This window comes from Galendromus occidentalis, unplaced genomic scaffold (assembly GCF_000255335.2).
Source record: "Galendromus occidentalis unplaced genomic scaffold, Mocc_1.1 scf7180000077348, whole genome shotgun sequence".
Taxonomy (NCBI): Eukaryota; Metazoa; Arthropoda; class Arachnida; order Mesostigmata; family Phytoseiidae; genus Galendromus; species Galendromus occidentalis.
The window spans coordinates 180,578-197,415 of NW_003805336.1; the positions used below are offsets into that span (position 1 = coordinate 180,578).

Consider the following 16,838-nt stretch of genomic DNA (forward strand, 5'->3'; position numbering starts at 1 on the left):
CTGCCTCCGCTACCGACGCCGCCACCGCCGCAACGGCCACGTAAAGCTCAAAAAGTGTTCTCTTGCTTAGTGGTGACGGGCGGCGGCGGCAAGAAGCGGGGAGGCTGGCAGCGGGAGCGGCGGCAGCAGCAGCGGTAACGGCGAACGGGGCTTGCAGCTAAAACACGCGATTCTTTTTGCTGGCTGCGCGTCTCTTCCCTCGGTCCCCTTTTTGTGTGAGCCCCGCCTCGCTCGCCCGCTTCCTCCGTGTTCCCCTGTTCCCCGCGACCCCCGTCCCGCTCTCCTCGACCGAGCGTGCCCCGTTTCGCCCCATAGTCGCTTAGGGCGTTGCTATGGCGTTTCTGTGCCCCCCACTTACTTATGCTCACAGCAATAAAAAAAGGCTCCATCTCCCTCGGTCGTTGCGCGCACTTCCAAGCTCCGCCAAAACGAAGCGCCGCCGTTGCTGCTGCCGCCGCCGCCACCAACACAGTGGACAGTCCGTTCGCCGGTCGTTCGGCCAAGCAGTCGATGCCTCTCAAGTTTTTTCACCCCTTTGACACACATGGGCAGCACTTTATTGCTGGCGCGGACACATCTTCTTTTTAGTGCTGCTCGATCCCATCTTCGCCGACGTCGCGTCGTCGTCTTCTTTTCTTGCCCGAGGGGACATTGAGTTGTATCAGTCTGTGCCTGGTTTCGTCTTCTGCTGGCGAGCGTGACTTCGATCGCCACTCGGCGAGCCTTCCCCAGACGAGATTCGTCGTCGTGGACGATCGGGTTGGACAGCTACCCCGTTCCGGAGGATTCGGTCCCATCTGACCGGATCGACAGCAATGTCCGGAATCGCTCTTCGAACGCTCAGGTCAAGGATCGGTCCAGTTTCCGTAGAGATCCGAATCGCTCCGGAGTCGTCTCCTCGCCTCTGTCGACAGAGCAGATGCCAGACAGCCAGTCGTCAGCCATAGGTTGATCGAGCTGCCAAACGGATCAGAGCCCGATGCGACGGAGCGACCGTCGGATCGCGCGACAGGGTCACGGGGCAAAGTTTCTGCCGCTGACATGTCACTGATTGTGGCTTGGTTGACCCTTTGATACGACGTCCAGCTTGTCAGCCGGTCTCTGATCGGTCTTGCGCCCATAGAGGAACAACTGCATGAGGGACTGGCTCATAGATGCCTGACTCGATTCGACGGCAGTCGATGTCATTTTTTGTGTGACATTTTTACTCGGCGAGCTCGGAGAAAGCAATCTAAGCGTGCTCGCGGTTCAATCGGCTTGAAGTCGATTTCACGGATGTCGTCGTCATCATCATCGCCGCGGTGAAAGTGGTGGTTCGGTTGTCACTCACAAAGCTTCTCCAGGTCGACCCGACGAGATGGGCCGCCGCCGCCGCTCACCAGCACCAACGAGCACCATCTCGCTGATTTTGGCAATTTCCATTCATTTGGACCCAGTCAGTCACTGACTAGACGAATCGGGTTCTATTCAAAATTCCGCTTCGTTTGTTTCTTTGGTCGGTAAACAAGTCGGCGCGCCGAAGATTTCCACTTTTTAATTCGTCGGGCTGACAGACAGGCAAGCGAGCGAGCGAGCCAGCGACCGAGTGAGCGGCCAGGAGAACGGACGAGCGAACGGGGCCGCTCTCGGAGTGGGTCTCCCTGAGCTCGCTGGGTTCCTTTTCGTAACCCTGTTTTAACTAGTCAGAAGGGACGGGGGGCAACTTTTTACCAGCTCAGTCAGCCAGCGAGCCAGTCGGTCTCCCTGCTGCTGAACCCTTTTCTCCCAGCAGCGACTGGATGCAGCATCAGCAAAAGCTCCTCCGCCACTGCTACGTGGTTAAAAAGTGGTGACTCATCATCATAGAGAATGCGCTGTGTCCACTCGACGACGCGCAAGAAAAAAATCACGAGAAACATAAAGGCAGATAGAGGCAGGGGAGAGAGGTGTTTGTCCGTTCGTTGGTTGGTTCGTTCGTTCGTTCGTTCGTTCGTCTGTCTGTCCGGGGATGCTGCAGCTCCTGCGGATGCTGATGGTGAGGACAAGTTTCTCTGAATCACTCTTCCAACTCGACGAATTCCGCAGGAATCCTACCCTCCGACAGCTGCAGAGACAGACTATCCGTGGATCCAATAGAACCGAATCTTCTGGGGACGTCGCGAGTCTCAGCTCAGGTCGGACTACGGGCAGATACGTGACGCAATCCTCCAGAAACGATGATTATCATTTATCGTCAAGTTGGACATCGTCAGTTCACGATCACGAGCGATGGCGCTTCTATGGAGAGAAGGGGTCGAAGACAGGCGAGCTCCGTGAAGTTGGGACGAGACTGACTGAGATCCATCCAGGCAGGCAGCTGCTTTTGAGAAGTGGAGCCCCCCCATAGTAGTTAGACCAACAGCGAGACGCTCGCTCGCCACTTGAGATGGCCCTACCCGCTTGCTCGGTTGCCTGCAAACTATTACGTTTTTTATGTCAACAAACAAGCACCACCCAACGAGCTTTTTCTAACCGTTGGCTTCTTGTTCGTCATCGACGCCGCCGGCGCTGCTGTTGCTTTTGTTGTTGCCGTTGTTGTCTCTGCTCGTCACCCGTTGCCATCCCTTCGATCAGTCAACGGGGATGACTTGAGCTTCCTCGCCTCCATTCCTCATGACGGGGATTCCGGAGCGAGGACTCGGGTTTTCGAAAGGCTGGGATGAAGAGAATCTATAGAGATCCCCTTGTCGTTCCACGACGTTGCTCCCTCGATGAGCTCCGTGAACCCGCCGTCCCGGAACGATCCCGGATCCCTCGTAAACGATCGGAGGATACTTCCGCGCTTATCGAGATCGTGATATCCTCATTCCAGAGAGGACGTCACGGTAATTCGCGACGCGAAAGTCTTCGACGCGCTGCTTCAGAGTTTCGGAGAACTTTTTTATTAGGTATCATGGGGTCGCGTGCGCTCCAACGTCGCGACGTCTCGCTCCTCGTCAAGGCGTTTTTTGGCGTCACATCAGCCTTCCGTTGCTTAGATTTTCCGAAGAGTCGAGTATGCTTCCGAAATCATTCGCCTGGAGCTGTCCAGGATTTCGGTGATTTCCATTCGTGACAATGAGTCGGAGAGTCCGTTAAAGGGAACAACGGGAGAAAGAGACACGAGAGCTTCTTCAAATACCGCTCGCTGTCTCGCTCGTTGTGAACCTCTAGGTGCCATTGTCTCTCATCGTCGTCCGAGTTTTTATGAACTCAAAAACTGCACGAAATGGCGTGACCCGTTCGATCTCACCCTTGGACGGCGCCGGCGTCGAGTGCCGCTGCGACGGATGCTCGAGCCCGACAGACCACGAGTAAAACACCCTATCGAGAAGTTACGCCTTCAATATTTGCAAAATAGGTTTTAATAATTATTGTTATACACCCTACCGCGCTTCTCTGCGAGATGCTTTTCTAATTTTTTTGGAAAATGATTGCTTTGGTTTTCTGAAGCTGCTCCGGCACTCGGGTCGCGTCAGGATGTCCCCCGCGGACTCCCGACTAAGGATTGATGAATCCGGAGATTATTCAACTCACGTGAACAAGGCAGAATGCCGTAATACCTAACGCCGGCTCTTTGGGATTACAGGTTCATGAACAGTCCGAAATTCGCGACAATCGCGGCAGCTGCGGCCGTTGCGTCGAGCGGAGGGATGTCGATAGAAACTAAAACCGATACTGAGGACACCGACTCGCAACTGAGTGCGCATTCGTATTCTAACAATTCGTCCCCTCCGACCGCGCACGTACCTCTCGAGCTTTCCGGACATAGGGCAGAATCGCCTACGGACGACTGGAACAATAGACAGAAGAAGACGAGTCAGCAGATCACTAAGCAGATTGTGCAAGAAACCCTGATGGATGAAGGACTCCGGGTGATCAAGGAGCTGGCAAACCAGATCCGGGGCTGCGCCGAAACTACTGAAACCGAAGTCGGTCTGCCCGCGGTTGCGACATTGGGCTCGTCCCCGTCGCCTATGATGCCACTCTCTCTCACTTGTGGAAATAAAGCCGAAGGAGCTGGTACGGGAAGGCCTAGAGGTAGGCCGCCCCGCTTGGACAGAGGGGATTTCGTTGGCACTTCGCGAACCATTTCTGGCTCTTCGTCAGCAACACCCCCACCGACACAAGCAACAACACCGACTTCTGCCTCTCCCCTCAACATGTCCCGAGGAAATTCGAATTCACCCAATCCGTCGATGACGGATCTATCGAGCAACGATAAGCCGACCAACCTCGTCGCGCTCTCAGCAGCGTCCACTACGACGTCGTCCGTATCGCCGTCATCTTTATTATCAGCAGCAGCAAATTCTGCCTCCAACGATAACAACATCAATAATTCGTCCTCCAATGGACACCACAAAGTCAACGGTGAGCATTGTTTTGGAAATGCTTGAATTTACAGTGAAACTTCAATGGTTATATCTTTCGAGTTCTTTTCCACTCATCGACGTGAGAGATCGTCTTCTGGCACCACAGATTCTTCTTCCGTTTCTCTCGTTTCTCGTTCTCAAGACACGGATGGGAAAAAGTTCCAAGTGTAACGACGGTGGTGATGATGATGATGATACAGATGGTGATGATCGATATGAGAATATTATAGACCGAGATCTTGACGATGATGGTCATTTCAAGAAAGGAATAATGGGCAAAAGATTACCGGAGAGAAAAACGATCGCGGTATCGGCGACATGGGAATCGTCGGCATGGCTTAGTGAACATTTTGACTCCCTTGATGATATTTATACATATATATATAAATAAATATGGAAATATATACGAACGGAAAGAAATGCTAGAAGTAGCCGCTTTCTATGGCCGATTGATCGACGCCCGAGGAAAAGAAACAAGAAGAGAAACGACCTTCAATGTAACAGGAATGCATAAGGACTTGTACGGCATGGTGTATTCATGGTCCCGAATAAAGAGATTAGTCACTGCTGTAAGGAGCGAATTCCCATGTCTTCAATGTAAGCTCAGCCATGTGACCTCGATGATCGATTTCGGTATATCTGGCGCGAAGAGTCATAGACTCCTCATGAGGAAGAGAATTCTCCCTGATTCTCTCTTCCTCCCACAGAACATAACCTTCGAGCTCATTGATTTCCCAAATACGAACCGAAGGATTTCAGTCGAGTTACTCGCATCGATCCCTTATCGGCAAGCTGCAATCCACTCGTTTCTCATATGGAACAACTCATATGAAATCGTTGGGCTAAGATGCGAGGTTCCGAATATTTCGACCGGAGACTGTGGGCATCCGACCTAATCGGGAATGATGGGTACGACCCGGAATGAAGACACGTTATCTCATCGAGGAATCGATTACGACTGATTCACTGTCTTTTATTATTGCGGTAGTCGCCGGTAGGCGCTGTTGTTCGAGAGAGGAGATGAGAGCATGTTTAGAAAGGGGCGCGATGCGCCATCACAACAGACACAATATTTTCAACAACTCATATTCGTTTCCAGGTTCGAATGACGACAGCGGCGAGAACAGTCTGAAAGCATTGTTGGCACTTTCACAGAAAGGAATGCTGAAACAGGAGCCGGGATCCCCGGCGACTTCACCGACCCAACAAGGCATCAAGATCTGAGGAAACGCTCCTCTCTGCGCTGCTGTGAACTACAATTTATCGAGCGAATTCCTCGGTTTCTAGGAAATACCGACACCGGAAGCGATGAGCCCTTAATTGTACCAGGTGTATGCAATCCGATTTTGGGGCATAATACGTACGGGAACTCCTCCGGAAGAAGACCGAGGAAGGATATATAGAAGTTTTCACGCGAAGGTATTCGCGTGAACGATGGAATCCCTCGGAAGGATAAGAAGACCCGGGAAGAAATGGGGCAGGCGTAACTCAAACTTTCGCCTGATGGTAGACAGATCAGTTTGAGGAATAAGGATAATACGCGGGGCGCTGAAGAGTGAGACGACGTTCCTGATACGCGACCCTGTTGTATACGATGATACTTATATTTATTTAGGTAGGTGTTTGTAGATGGCTCTGGGAGCCTGACCGGGAAAATGGTGATTAAAGGGAGCCGTGAAGTATTGTAGATCACAGCTGTTAGATCTACTTCCCGACGAGAGAGGTGTCGGATATGTGGGTGCGAGCTTAGCCTCACAATGAAACCCATGCTACCGTCACACGGAAACTGCATTAGGTAATCTACTCTATCGAGCCAGCTAGCCGTCATCAAGATGAAAAGAGGGAAGAGGGAAAGAGATACTTATTGCGTGTACAATATACTTCTTGAGTATTCTCGTCAATAAAAATGGAGAACTTCAATCAACCTGATCACCTCTTGATCTTCTTCCTGCAAGTTCTCCATTTCCGGAATGTACCGGCGTAATGGAGACGATCCCGCTGATAAGTCATCTGACAAGAACCAAGACGTATTTGATCGCCCGCCTCGATCGATAGTGATGCTCGGCATCGTCGGGTGTGTGGATACTTTCGCCTTCCTGCGACGCGGCGAGCAGACAGGCAATACCCCGATCGATCCTTTCGGTATCCGCGAGCTTGAGCGCCGTCTCCGGAACGGTTCATGGGAAAGGAGCTGTTGATTATTATCAACAGCCCGAATTACACGGATTAGTTCGGCACCCAATGCCGACGGGTGAAAGGAGTTTATCGAGGAACGTCAGGCAAAATCTACATATATCTCGAGGCAAAACGAGACATCTCTGCAGCATGCAGGAAAAGAGCCACGAAATGTTCCGTACATAGGAGTGCGGCTTCTTCCTTCTCTTTGAAGGGCCGTGGGATCTCTGAAGATGTTGTGGAAGGTCCAATATTCCCTCAATTCGTAGTTTTTGAGCAAGCTCTCCGAAGTGTTTACCTCTATAAGCCTAGCGAAATTCTCAGCTCGCGACTAGGCGCTCCTTGAATATTTGTCAGAAACGTGGTAAAACAAATTCGCATTCCCGCCTTCACGTGGACTTGGCCACAATTTTCGTTCTATCCCATAACTCTCACCGAGGGCCTCGCACCCCCCCCAAGGCGTTCTAGTGCCCCGAACGGGTCCCACCCAGATGCGGATATCTCTCAGAGAACGTGCCCGATGTTCTCGATCCCTGAGTCGATTTCCACACGGATATTCTCGATCACTCGAATCAGAATGCAGCACTCGACGACATCGGTCTCTCTGAGGTGCGGCCCGGAATGGACCACCCTCTCTCCGCGCAGTGACCAGTAGTTCGATATGAATGATAATCCGTTTTTTTATTTCGCGGAATCGGGATATCTTCTCTCAAGGGATCCGATGCGGAGGCTCGTTGACTACGTATACCGAATCTCGACGTCGTCTGAGAAACGGGAGCTCGACTCCGCGATGCTCCCCGAGAGGCGACTCGATGGATCATTATCATTATAGAGCTTCTCTCTTGCACCCCGAGACAGTCATGCGGGGCATGCTCTACCTGATGCTCTTCCTATCTCTCACGACTGACGTCCCGAGTTCACACCGATAAACAATCGCGACAAACATTCGGAATCTATCTTGTTTTCCCCGACGACTCGGAAAAACTCGCGAAAACATGGTAAACAGTTTTGCTGTTCACTAGCAGCGGCTCTCGGACGAGGGAAATCGAGACAGAACACAGCAGGTTTTCTGTGGATAAACAGACTACGAACATGCTGCATTGCTGACTCTTGAGAATGTTGATCCAGAACTCTTCAAGCCAGATTCCACAGAGGGTCAGCGAGGCAATCACTCGATCATCGATCATGGAAAGTGTCCAAGCGGACTAAAGGACATTGTTCGCGTTCAGTTTTACAGTGGACGTCTCCCTTGGTCGACGGGGGCTGGCCTGGCGGCTGTTTACAATACCTGCCAACAATCAGAATAATTGGACAGCCTCATTCGTTATCTATGTCTGAGGAATCCCTCTGATTAGCCTGGGTACTTCTCAAAATATTTGCGCAGATAGCGATGCGTGGCTCGTAGGCGGTTGGAACCGCTTCGCGAGTCCTCCTACGATTTTTGGATTGAATGGCTTGTTACTGTTATCCAGAAATCAGCTAGAGATCAGCACGGCACAATTTGACAAGGGCTGGCTGAGGAAGGGACCCAAGGAGAAGACCAAATTGCGTTCTACCCGGTACGCCCGTCCATCGGAAGGGAAACATCCCTCGACTGTTTCGCCGTGAAATGTTCAAGAGATTCAGGCAGCGTTGAAGCGCTCGGGTCCTTTCGAGGGATCTCAAAAATACCCACGTAGCGCCTTTTCACGACGAAGATAAAGATCGCGATACCTCGTTCATCATCAATTTCTGCTGATACATACGCCCAGGGGAGGGCATCTGGATCTTAGGCGTAGATTTGATCCCAGGGGACGATAGTTCAACGGATTTCCTTCGACAGCAGTCGATGTTTGCTGCCCTGAGGAACAGTTCCTGTTCGCAAGATGACGAACGATTCCTCTGCCAGAATCAGCTGATCGCTTAGGATGCGTTCTGTCGGAGGCGGCCGAAGCTCCTGGCCCGTCTACTCAACGAATGTTGGAGACACTTGATGACGTGCCCCTGTTCCGAGCCGAGGACCTCTCTTACGAAGATTTTTGTGTTTTCATGACAGAAAACCGTCCGTGCAGAATCTCAGGCATCACGGAGCAGTGGCGCGCCACGAAGGAATGGGTCCTGAATGCTCAAGTGAACACGAGAAGACTTCGGGAACTCTTCGGAGATTCCGTCGCTCCGATTGCGGATTGTCAACGCAGTGAGTACGGGTCTCAACCGAAAACCGAGATGACCATAAATAATTATCTGGATTACTGGGAGGAACATAGACGACCCGCAGTCGACGAGCATCGTTGGGCTAACACGGCGCAAGAGAAGTGTCTCTATCTCAAAGACTGGCACATGCAGCGTAATTTTCCCGAATTCGCAGCTTATTCAGTACCGCGGTACTTCTCCTCGGATTGGTTAAATGAGTTCTGGTTGGCCAGCGATGGTCAGGACGACTACCGGTTTGTCTACATCGGACCCAAAGGGTCCTGGACACCTTTGCATTGTGATGTGTTCGGCTCCTTCTCATGGTCGGCGAATATCTGCGGAGAGAAGTTGTGGATTTTCCTGCCACCAGGCGAGGAAGTTTATTTCAAAGATATCAATGGCAAGCTCGCGCCTGACATAACGCACATCACGGATCGGGATCGATATCCAAAATTGCACGAACAAAAACCGGTTCTCAGAGTTCTCCAGAGAGCCGGTGAAACGATTTTCGTGCCTTCCGGCTGGCATCATCAAGTTGTCAACACCGAGGACACGATCTCTATCAATCATAACTGGTTCAACGGGTACAATTTGTTCCATGTGGCGGAGCACCTTCAGAATGCAGAAAATGAAGTGAAAAAAGAGCTGAGCTTCATGGAGTCCGATGAAGCCTTCGGGAGTCAGGTGGAAATCGTTCTCAGGGCGCATCACGGCATGAACCGCCACGATTTCCGTGAAATTTTGGATTTCATCGCCCGGAGGCGCTTGGAATGCCCGGAAGATCAGAACGCACGTTTCGACTTGCTGAAGTGTTGTGAATTCTTGGAGGACTCTGTGCTAAAGGATGAGATCAAGGTCTTGCTGAGTGATTCGATGCCCAACGGAGTTCATCGATAATGTATATCAGCTCAGCGGCTCGTCTCTAACCTTTGTCCATCATCGCCGCATCGCTCACTCACAGCCTGCGTAGGCGATCCCATGCGCGTACAGCGCGTGTTTTGCCCTGTGAATAAAGCTCGAACCGACTGGAGGCAAGCTCTCTGGCAATCATCATTGTCATTCCGTCGATTGGTATCTAACTGCGCGAAAAGTCGTCCAGCGCCGACCGGCAATTATCCGTGTACTTCTCAGCGTAAAAAAGTATGAATCCCGATCAGAGAACCTAGTAAGCCGAGCTAGTAAGCCGAGCTAGAGTCTCCAGATAGGATATGCGGCAGTATCCCTCGCGAGCATCGTTTTGCGGAGCTCATGGAACATAAGAGGATCTCCAAATTAGACATGCATTCGGCATGTATTGGCCTGCTGTTGAGATTCAGCGGAGACAAGCGTGGCACCTATCGTGATCTTATCTCCTAAAACCCGAAATCTCGGGCTATCTTCTAACCGGGGAGGAGTGCGGGTCACCAAGCGTCAAAAGTCACAAGCAAAAACTTTCAATGATCGATGGAGGTAGCATCGGTCGACGTCAGAGTGCAGCCGTTGCTGGACGTTGGACTCGAGTTTGACTGGGTTTCCGATTCACTCAACAGAGAATGGTTATCGGTATCGCTAAGGTTGCAGACTGCCCACTCTTCATTTCTGATAGTCTAGCTATGACAAGGATATCGAGACGAATGAACAGGCGGACGAGCGCCTATATACGCCTCGTAAACACGCTGGAATCGCGCATGCACCCGTTCTCCCGTTTGGCCGCCTGTCTGGAATTCCAATCTCGTTATCTCCAACACCGACGGAGCGGCGATCGTAGATCCTGACTCTCCTCTCGGCAGTCCTCCATCCGCCCCCAGAATTCGATATTGAGCTGAAAGGGCATCTGATGAAGTGAAATAAAATCACATATGCTGAAGGGTCCTGCCGCGTCTTCAGGCGCTCGCTGGCCTCCGGTGTATCTGGAAATGAGGAGCAAGGCACCGAATTGAGTCGCGATACGTAGATAAGAGAGCCGATCGGGTAGCGAGTGGGAATACGGGCGATTTTTCGGAGTCGGATCCGTATCTTCGGGAGCGAGTCTGCTCTCGAACAGTCCGCGGAAAAGAGGTCACTCGAGACGAGCGTCTCAGCCACGAAGATCTTCCTTTCGCCTTCTTCGGTTTCTATTCCAGTGTGTCTTATGATTAAATCTGGAAGAATGATTGTAGGTATCACCTACGAAGTAGTAGACACAGCTGATAGACAGTCGGGAGAAGGCTAAACATCTTGTCCGGTAGGCTCGTGCGGGATTGTGAGATGTTGCACTTCGCCCCCGAGCTTTATCGTATCGGGTGCCCGAACAACCTTTGACGTAAATGCCTGTTCTAAGGTATTCTGAGATGAGAAACATCGAAACGCGGTTAACATTCTTCAACAGTTTTCCTTTCCTTCTTCGTTTTCGATGCACAAAAACTGGGCCTTATCGTCGAGAATTTTCGAGAAGGTTCACCCTGTCTGGGAAACGTCTGTCCAAAAGATGATCTCCCCTCACGCTCTCGTGTGACGCAACGACACGGACGCCGCTGCTGTCGCTCAATGTCAAAGCTGTTTGTCAACTTTGAATCCCTGCTTCCAGACAGGCCGTGTCGCGTCGAACGGAAATGTTCTCCAGGTCTCCCGTGAACAGACTCGTACATCCTCGTCTACAATCACTTTCGAGAACTCCGTCTCTTAGATCCCGCAGCAGTCGGTTCTGGAGCCGCATCTTGCTGGCCAGACCGCCGGTTTCACTCACCCTTGTCAGTCTTCTTGGAAGCGAGCTGTTCGGCTGTCGCCGAGCCCGGGAACCTCCACAAATTCGAAATTTTTCAAACACGTAATCGGATGCTCCGTGCTGTTGGATCTGTCGCTGACTCCAGAGATTCTGTTCTCGAATTCCGTCGAAATCATCGCAGCGGTGTATTTGATGGATTCAACGTCTCATCAACGAATTCCCTGAAGCATTTTTTCCTTTGACTGCAAGCAATTCCGACTCGAGAGAGCATCGTGAAGTTTTCACCGCGCCAAAGCTGTCTGTCAGTTGCGTGGAGCGACTCCGGACCCATGCCTTCGGTGGGACGTATTTCCCGTCGGAGCGGTTTCAAGTCACACATGCTCCTCTTGTCGTTTGAGGTCGCGCCTGAGATGCCGTGTCCGCCGTGAGGACCTCATACTGCAGACCGATGGACCTCAAACCTCATACCGCGAACTAGCAGAGAGCCGCCGCGGATGGTGACCGAAAAAAATGGGCCCCGATCTGCGCGTGCGCTCGAAAATTCGGGAAAATTCCTCTCGGTGACTGATCTAGAATCGCGAGCGTTAGAGCCGATAGCCGGACGAAGCTACCTCGGGCCTTCGCAGTTCGGAAGGCGTGGGACGGAAGTCAGCGCTGGCCCCACGCTTCTCTTGAATTTGCCTCCGGAATCTCGTTTCGAGATCGCCGATTGATCGGCGCGAAACCACCGACAAAAATCTCAGTCTCCTTCTCCTGGCAGCCCGTCATGTTCCAGTGAACATTCGAGGTTTCCTCTTAATGACGCTTATTGGCGCGTACGGGAATATCTTCGTCCTTCGGTATGTGGGCAACCCGAAACTTCCGCGAACCGATCCTCCTCGGCTCGCGGGTCACCGAATTCTCTCGTTCCGGCTTCGGGATCTCTTATTTGCCGTCTTCCGACAAGAAGCATTGCCAGATGCGTCACCTACCTTTCCGAGAACAGGTGGACTGCAGTCGCGGACGCTCTTTCCCACCTCCAATTATGTATCAGTGCCAATCTGCACTCAGTAACAAACCCTTTCCACTTGTTCTCCTCCTCGACATAAAATGGGGCGAAGCCGTTCGCAATTTCACACTTGTCCAGAGATTTTCTGACGCAAACATGAGAATCCTAAATCTCGAAGAACTTACCGAAGAGCTCTATCGAGTCTTCGAGAGTGACCATGTCAACATCGATGAAGTCAAGCAGCTCATGGCGAGCTACGGCGGCGGACCCTGTGAGTGGAGCAAGTACGCCAAATTCGAACCAGGCAAATACACCCGGAACCTCGTCGACGAAGGAAACGGAAAATTCAACCTGATGGTTCTTTGCTGGAGTGGAGACACCAAGAGCAGTATCCACGATCACGCAGACGCCCACTGCGTCATGCGTCTCCTCAGCGGGGAGTTGACCGAAGTTCGCTACGATTGGCCCCAAGGCCAGAAAATGCGTGTCATCGATGAGAAAATCATGCTGCCCGGAGATGTCGCCTACATCAACAACGACATCGGTCTGCACCGTGTCGAGAATCGTTTCCCAGAAGTGGCGGTGTCTCTTCATCTCTACAGCCCGCCGTTCCAGTCATGTTACATGTTCGATGAGAACACCGGAAATAGGGCCGTCTCCAAAGTTACCTTCTGGAGTCGTTATGGCGAATGTACTCCTGTGATCGAGAGTCGGGAACCCTGAGCGTTCCTCCAGCCCCCTGTATCATTCTGTATAGTATTCGTGGAGCCTATCTAACCATTTCACGACTGTGTATATTTCCGAGGAGGAACATACCTTACTCGGCAAGCTATGTGAATAAAGCCATATACCGATATGCATATCGACGCGCTGATTTATTTCACTCGATGAGCTGTGGAGGGTCGAGGTGGATGGTTCTAGATCTTTCAGATTCGAGCTCGAAACCGCTCGATTTGCTTTAGCGGCGGAGCGAGCGAGGGTTCAAACGGATCACTTCCTTCATAGTCATCCACGGGAAGGTGACCAATAAATGATTCCTCGAGTCCGGACGTCAAGTTTTTCATCGGGTAGTCGACGTTCGGAGAGTCATGAGCAGGTAGCTCTCTCTACAATCCGAATCCCGAGAAATCTCGCTTGGAGGGGAATCAGGAATAGGTTGCTATCGAACAATCTCGGTCTATCTACTCTGCTCGGAAGGAAGACACTGCTCTGAGATTTGCTCTCGGTGACGGAGTCTCGCTCGGCATCCGTCCTGAGATTGTGTTCATTCTCGTAAACTTGGAGTGGATCATCTCTTCCTGTTTACCGCTAATCTCCGCCGCGACATTTCCACGACAAGACTTTTACACGCTTCGTTTAGCGCCGTTCATGATACGTGTGACAGTCGGCTTCCGCCGATGTGATGAATAGCGTGTTTATCAAATTCGTTTTCTCTTGTATCGTCTCTCTTTCCCCCTTGAAATGCAACACCGGTTCTTGATATCGTGATAGCGGACGCGTTCCACGCAACTTCCAACAGGAGCTGCGTCGCCGAGCGACACCATTGCGAGCGTCGGAATCGAAGGTTCAAGCTCGTCCGTCAATCGTGGGCCACGTAATAAATCGCTTCCTTCCATCCGTTGAGGTCGTTCCACGGTCAGCGAAGCTCTAAATTCTCCTGCGATATCTGTTTTCTGATCGAGGTATTCTCCCCGGAGAGTTCCTGGGGACTTATTGTCAGAATCGATTTGATCAAGTCCAGGAACGGGTCTTTTCGCAGGGATAAACTGCGGGGAGTGGGAAGCTTGTGGCCACCACTCGACAGGTTTTCCTGGAAAAAGACGTCGTGGTCTGGCAGGAATCTCTTGGCGACGCTCCAGAGATGTGAAGATGTCTAGAGCCTGTTCCGATACAAGGTGTTCCCCCAAGGCTGCTGCGCTCATCGCTGCCGTCGCGAGAGATGCTTCTACGAACAAGCCACCCTGTCTGCAATAGTGAGCCATGTAGGAGCCCAACAGACAACAATGGGATGGCACCAGCCGCGAAGCAAAATCGCTTAGAATTAAGTTTCTAGAATCCGACCGGTGACTGTTTGAGATATGTTCATCGGCGATCGGCGGAGCGAATATATTCGGCTCCCTTTCAGCCCGGCCTGGAGATTCCAGGTCAATCATACCTCGAAGAGCGCTCGAACGGATCTGCAGCATCCCTGGGGGAGATGCGCCTTGGGACGGGACGATTGAGCGCCGGACGATTCGGCGCAAAGGTAGATTGGGAGCGCTGGATAGGGAGGATCTGGTCGCTTAGCGATCGGAGTGAAAAGATATTACGGTTGAAAATTAAGGATGGACTGGCGACGAAAAAGTCAGAGTGAAGTCGAATTTCGTGGTCCACTTTTCGCTGGAAACCTCGCAACTCCTAATGTTGTGAGCAGTGAGGGGCATCGGTGACATTTTAGTCTTGCTCGCAGCTCCCCTTTCTGAATGCATTAGCCTTGGGTGCTGGGATGCCTGGGATCAGTCTCTTCAGCATCGCATCTGCGTATCAATGGTTCCGCCAGAACTGGCCGACAAGAACTCTGCGGGAGCCGTGGCTTGAAGTCAATCCTTTGCGTTGTTTTGTTCCGATCGAGCTTCGTAATTCCCCACTTTCCTTTTCGATCGCTAAGCCCCATCGCTCTGATCTCCTATCCGAGCGAATCGAAGCGTAAGCTCGCCTACCAGGGACACATGTGTACTCAGGATAGGAAGAAATCGTCGGGCACCGTGCAATTTTGGCGCTGCGAGTTCAAGGATAAGTGCAAAGGTCGGTTGCACACAGCTGAAGGAACCGACGAAATTGTCGAAGTGATCGGGGAGCTCGGCGATGCGACTAATGTAGCATTTGTAGAGGTGGTTGCGAGTAACTTCGAACTCAGGCGTCGAGCACTCACAACGCAGGAGGCTCCCACCAAGCTGCTCAATAGTTTCACGGCAGGTTTAACAGTCACAGGTCAAGGATGCCTCCCGAATCTATAAAGAGGAGAATCAACAGGCTGCAGGGCCAAAGTTCTCAAGCGCCAGCGTGTCCAAATGACCGAGAGTCGATAGTCTTGCCCGAGGCCCACACTACGTACGGATGCAAGTCAGGGAGGTCAGAACAATTTCTCCTAAGCGATTCGGGCATCGGGGACGGAGAGCGCATCTTGGTTTCCGGCCGAGAAACAGCGTCTAGCTGGGTCGGCTATGTGCAGAGACTCTACGTGGATGGGACTTCTAGTTTAGCCCCGGATCAATTCGTGCAGGTTTTCGTCATCTTGGCTGACCGTGAAGGTATGCCATCCCGCTCTTATACGCCTTTCTCCCGAACAAATCGGAAAACTCGTACCGCCGCGTGATCGATCTCGTCATGGGAGCCTTCCCGTCGCTGAAGCGTGCGTCGATCGCCAGGGATTTCGAGATGGCGGTTATCAACGCTTTCATCGCGGCTCTTCACGGCCGAGGATCACGGCTGCTAATTCCAACTGGTCGAAAATGTGAGGAAAAAGTTATCGTTCTTTAATCTCCTGAAACGCTACAATGCAGATTCGAGTTTCTCGCTCTGGGTTCGAATGATTCCGGCGATGGCCTTTTTGATAGAAGACCTCCTTAGCAGAGCCATGATGGCTCTTCTGGAAGTCTTACAATTCACTTTCCGGCTCCGATATATGGTCGGTTCATGAAACGACTCTCAACGGTGAGAGCCGCACCAGCAATTTCGCCGAGGCTGATCATCGAAAACTCCAGGGGGCTTTCGGCGTCTGCCTTACTTCCATCTGGAAGTTCCTCGACGGTCTCCGGCATGTGCAGCTCGAGGCAGACGCCGAGCTCGACTGATACAATATAGGATCTGCGCCGGCACCCAAGAGACGCAAATATCTAAATACGGACGTCAAGTTGCTCGAGTTTGTTCGTACCATTGAGAATGAGAGCCGGTGGTTTTTCTTCGAGGGATCGCAAATAACTCCCTCATGGAGAACCAGAAAAATCTTGTGATTCTAGTAGTAGCAACAGAGTAGTTTCCACCGTTGCCCTCTCATCAATCATATGCGGAAAATACATAATGAGTAATGAGATGAACTGAAGCTTACGGGAGTCTCACTGGAAACCATACTCTCATCCGATGTGAGAACTTTCCTTCCTTGTGAGGAACATGATAAAATAAGGTCCGATGGTCTGACCTGGGATCCCCGTGTTTTCCTACATCCTTGATTAACGCCGAATAATCTTCGGCGTCGAATCATTCTTTGCGCCGAATCGTCCGGCGTCGGATCATCCTTTGCGCCGGATCGTCTCGCGCCGAATCGTCATGTGACGGATGCGCCTCTATACAGCCGGTCATCAAGTTGTACGGGAAAATGGAAATCAAAAGTGTTATGTTCGATTTGCCTATAGCGGCGATCCGGGGTCGGCCAGGATGAGAGTAGCCCTCCTCCGCAGCTGGATCGCTGATG

The 16,838-nt window shown here is 51.7% G+C and overlaps 3 protein-coding genes across 3 annotated transcripts in view; all 3 read left to right on the top strand.

Moving 5' to 3' along the window:
• The window catches only part of nab (NGFI-A-binding protein homolog), a 32,011-nt gene extending 25,998 nt beyond the window's left edge, over nucleotides 1-6,013 (top strand). Inside the window, exons 10-11 of the mRNA XM_029111135.1 lie at nucleotides 3,587-4,368; nucleotides 5,359-6,013. Of these exons, the coding sequence (XP_028966968.1) occupies nucleotides 3,587-4,368; nucleotides 5,359-5,594 (1,018 nt within the window). The 3' untranslated portion in view covers nucleotides 5,595-6,013. The remainder of the gene's footprint in view (nucleotides 1-3,586; nucleotides 4,369-5,358) is intronic.
• Nucleotides 6,014-8,489: 2,476 nt separating this feature from the next.
• Nucleotides 8,490-9,740, top strand: JMJD4 (jumonji domain containing 4). Its single transcript, XM_003742201.2, has one exon. The coding sequence runs from the start codon at nucleotides 8,502-8,504 to the stop codon at nucleotides 9,612-9,614; it is 1,113 nt and encodes a 370-aa protein (XP_003742249.1). The 5' UTR covers nucleotides 8,490-8,501; the 3' UTR covers nucleotides 9,615-9,740.
• Nucleotides 9,741-12,519: 2,779 nt separating this feature from the next.
• Nucleotides 12,520-13,251, top strand: LOC100906204 (cysteine dioxygenase type 1). Its single transcript, XM_018639091.1, has one exon. The coding sequence runs from the start codon at nucleotides 12,545-12,547 to the stop codon at nucleotides 13,109-13,111; it is 567 nt and encodes a 188-aa protein (XP_018494607.1). The 5' UTR covers nucleotides 12,520-12,544; the 3' UTR covers nucleotides 13,112-13,251.
• The last annotated feature ends 3,587 nt before the right edge of the window (nucleotides 13,252-16,838 follow it).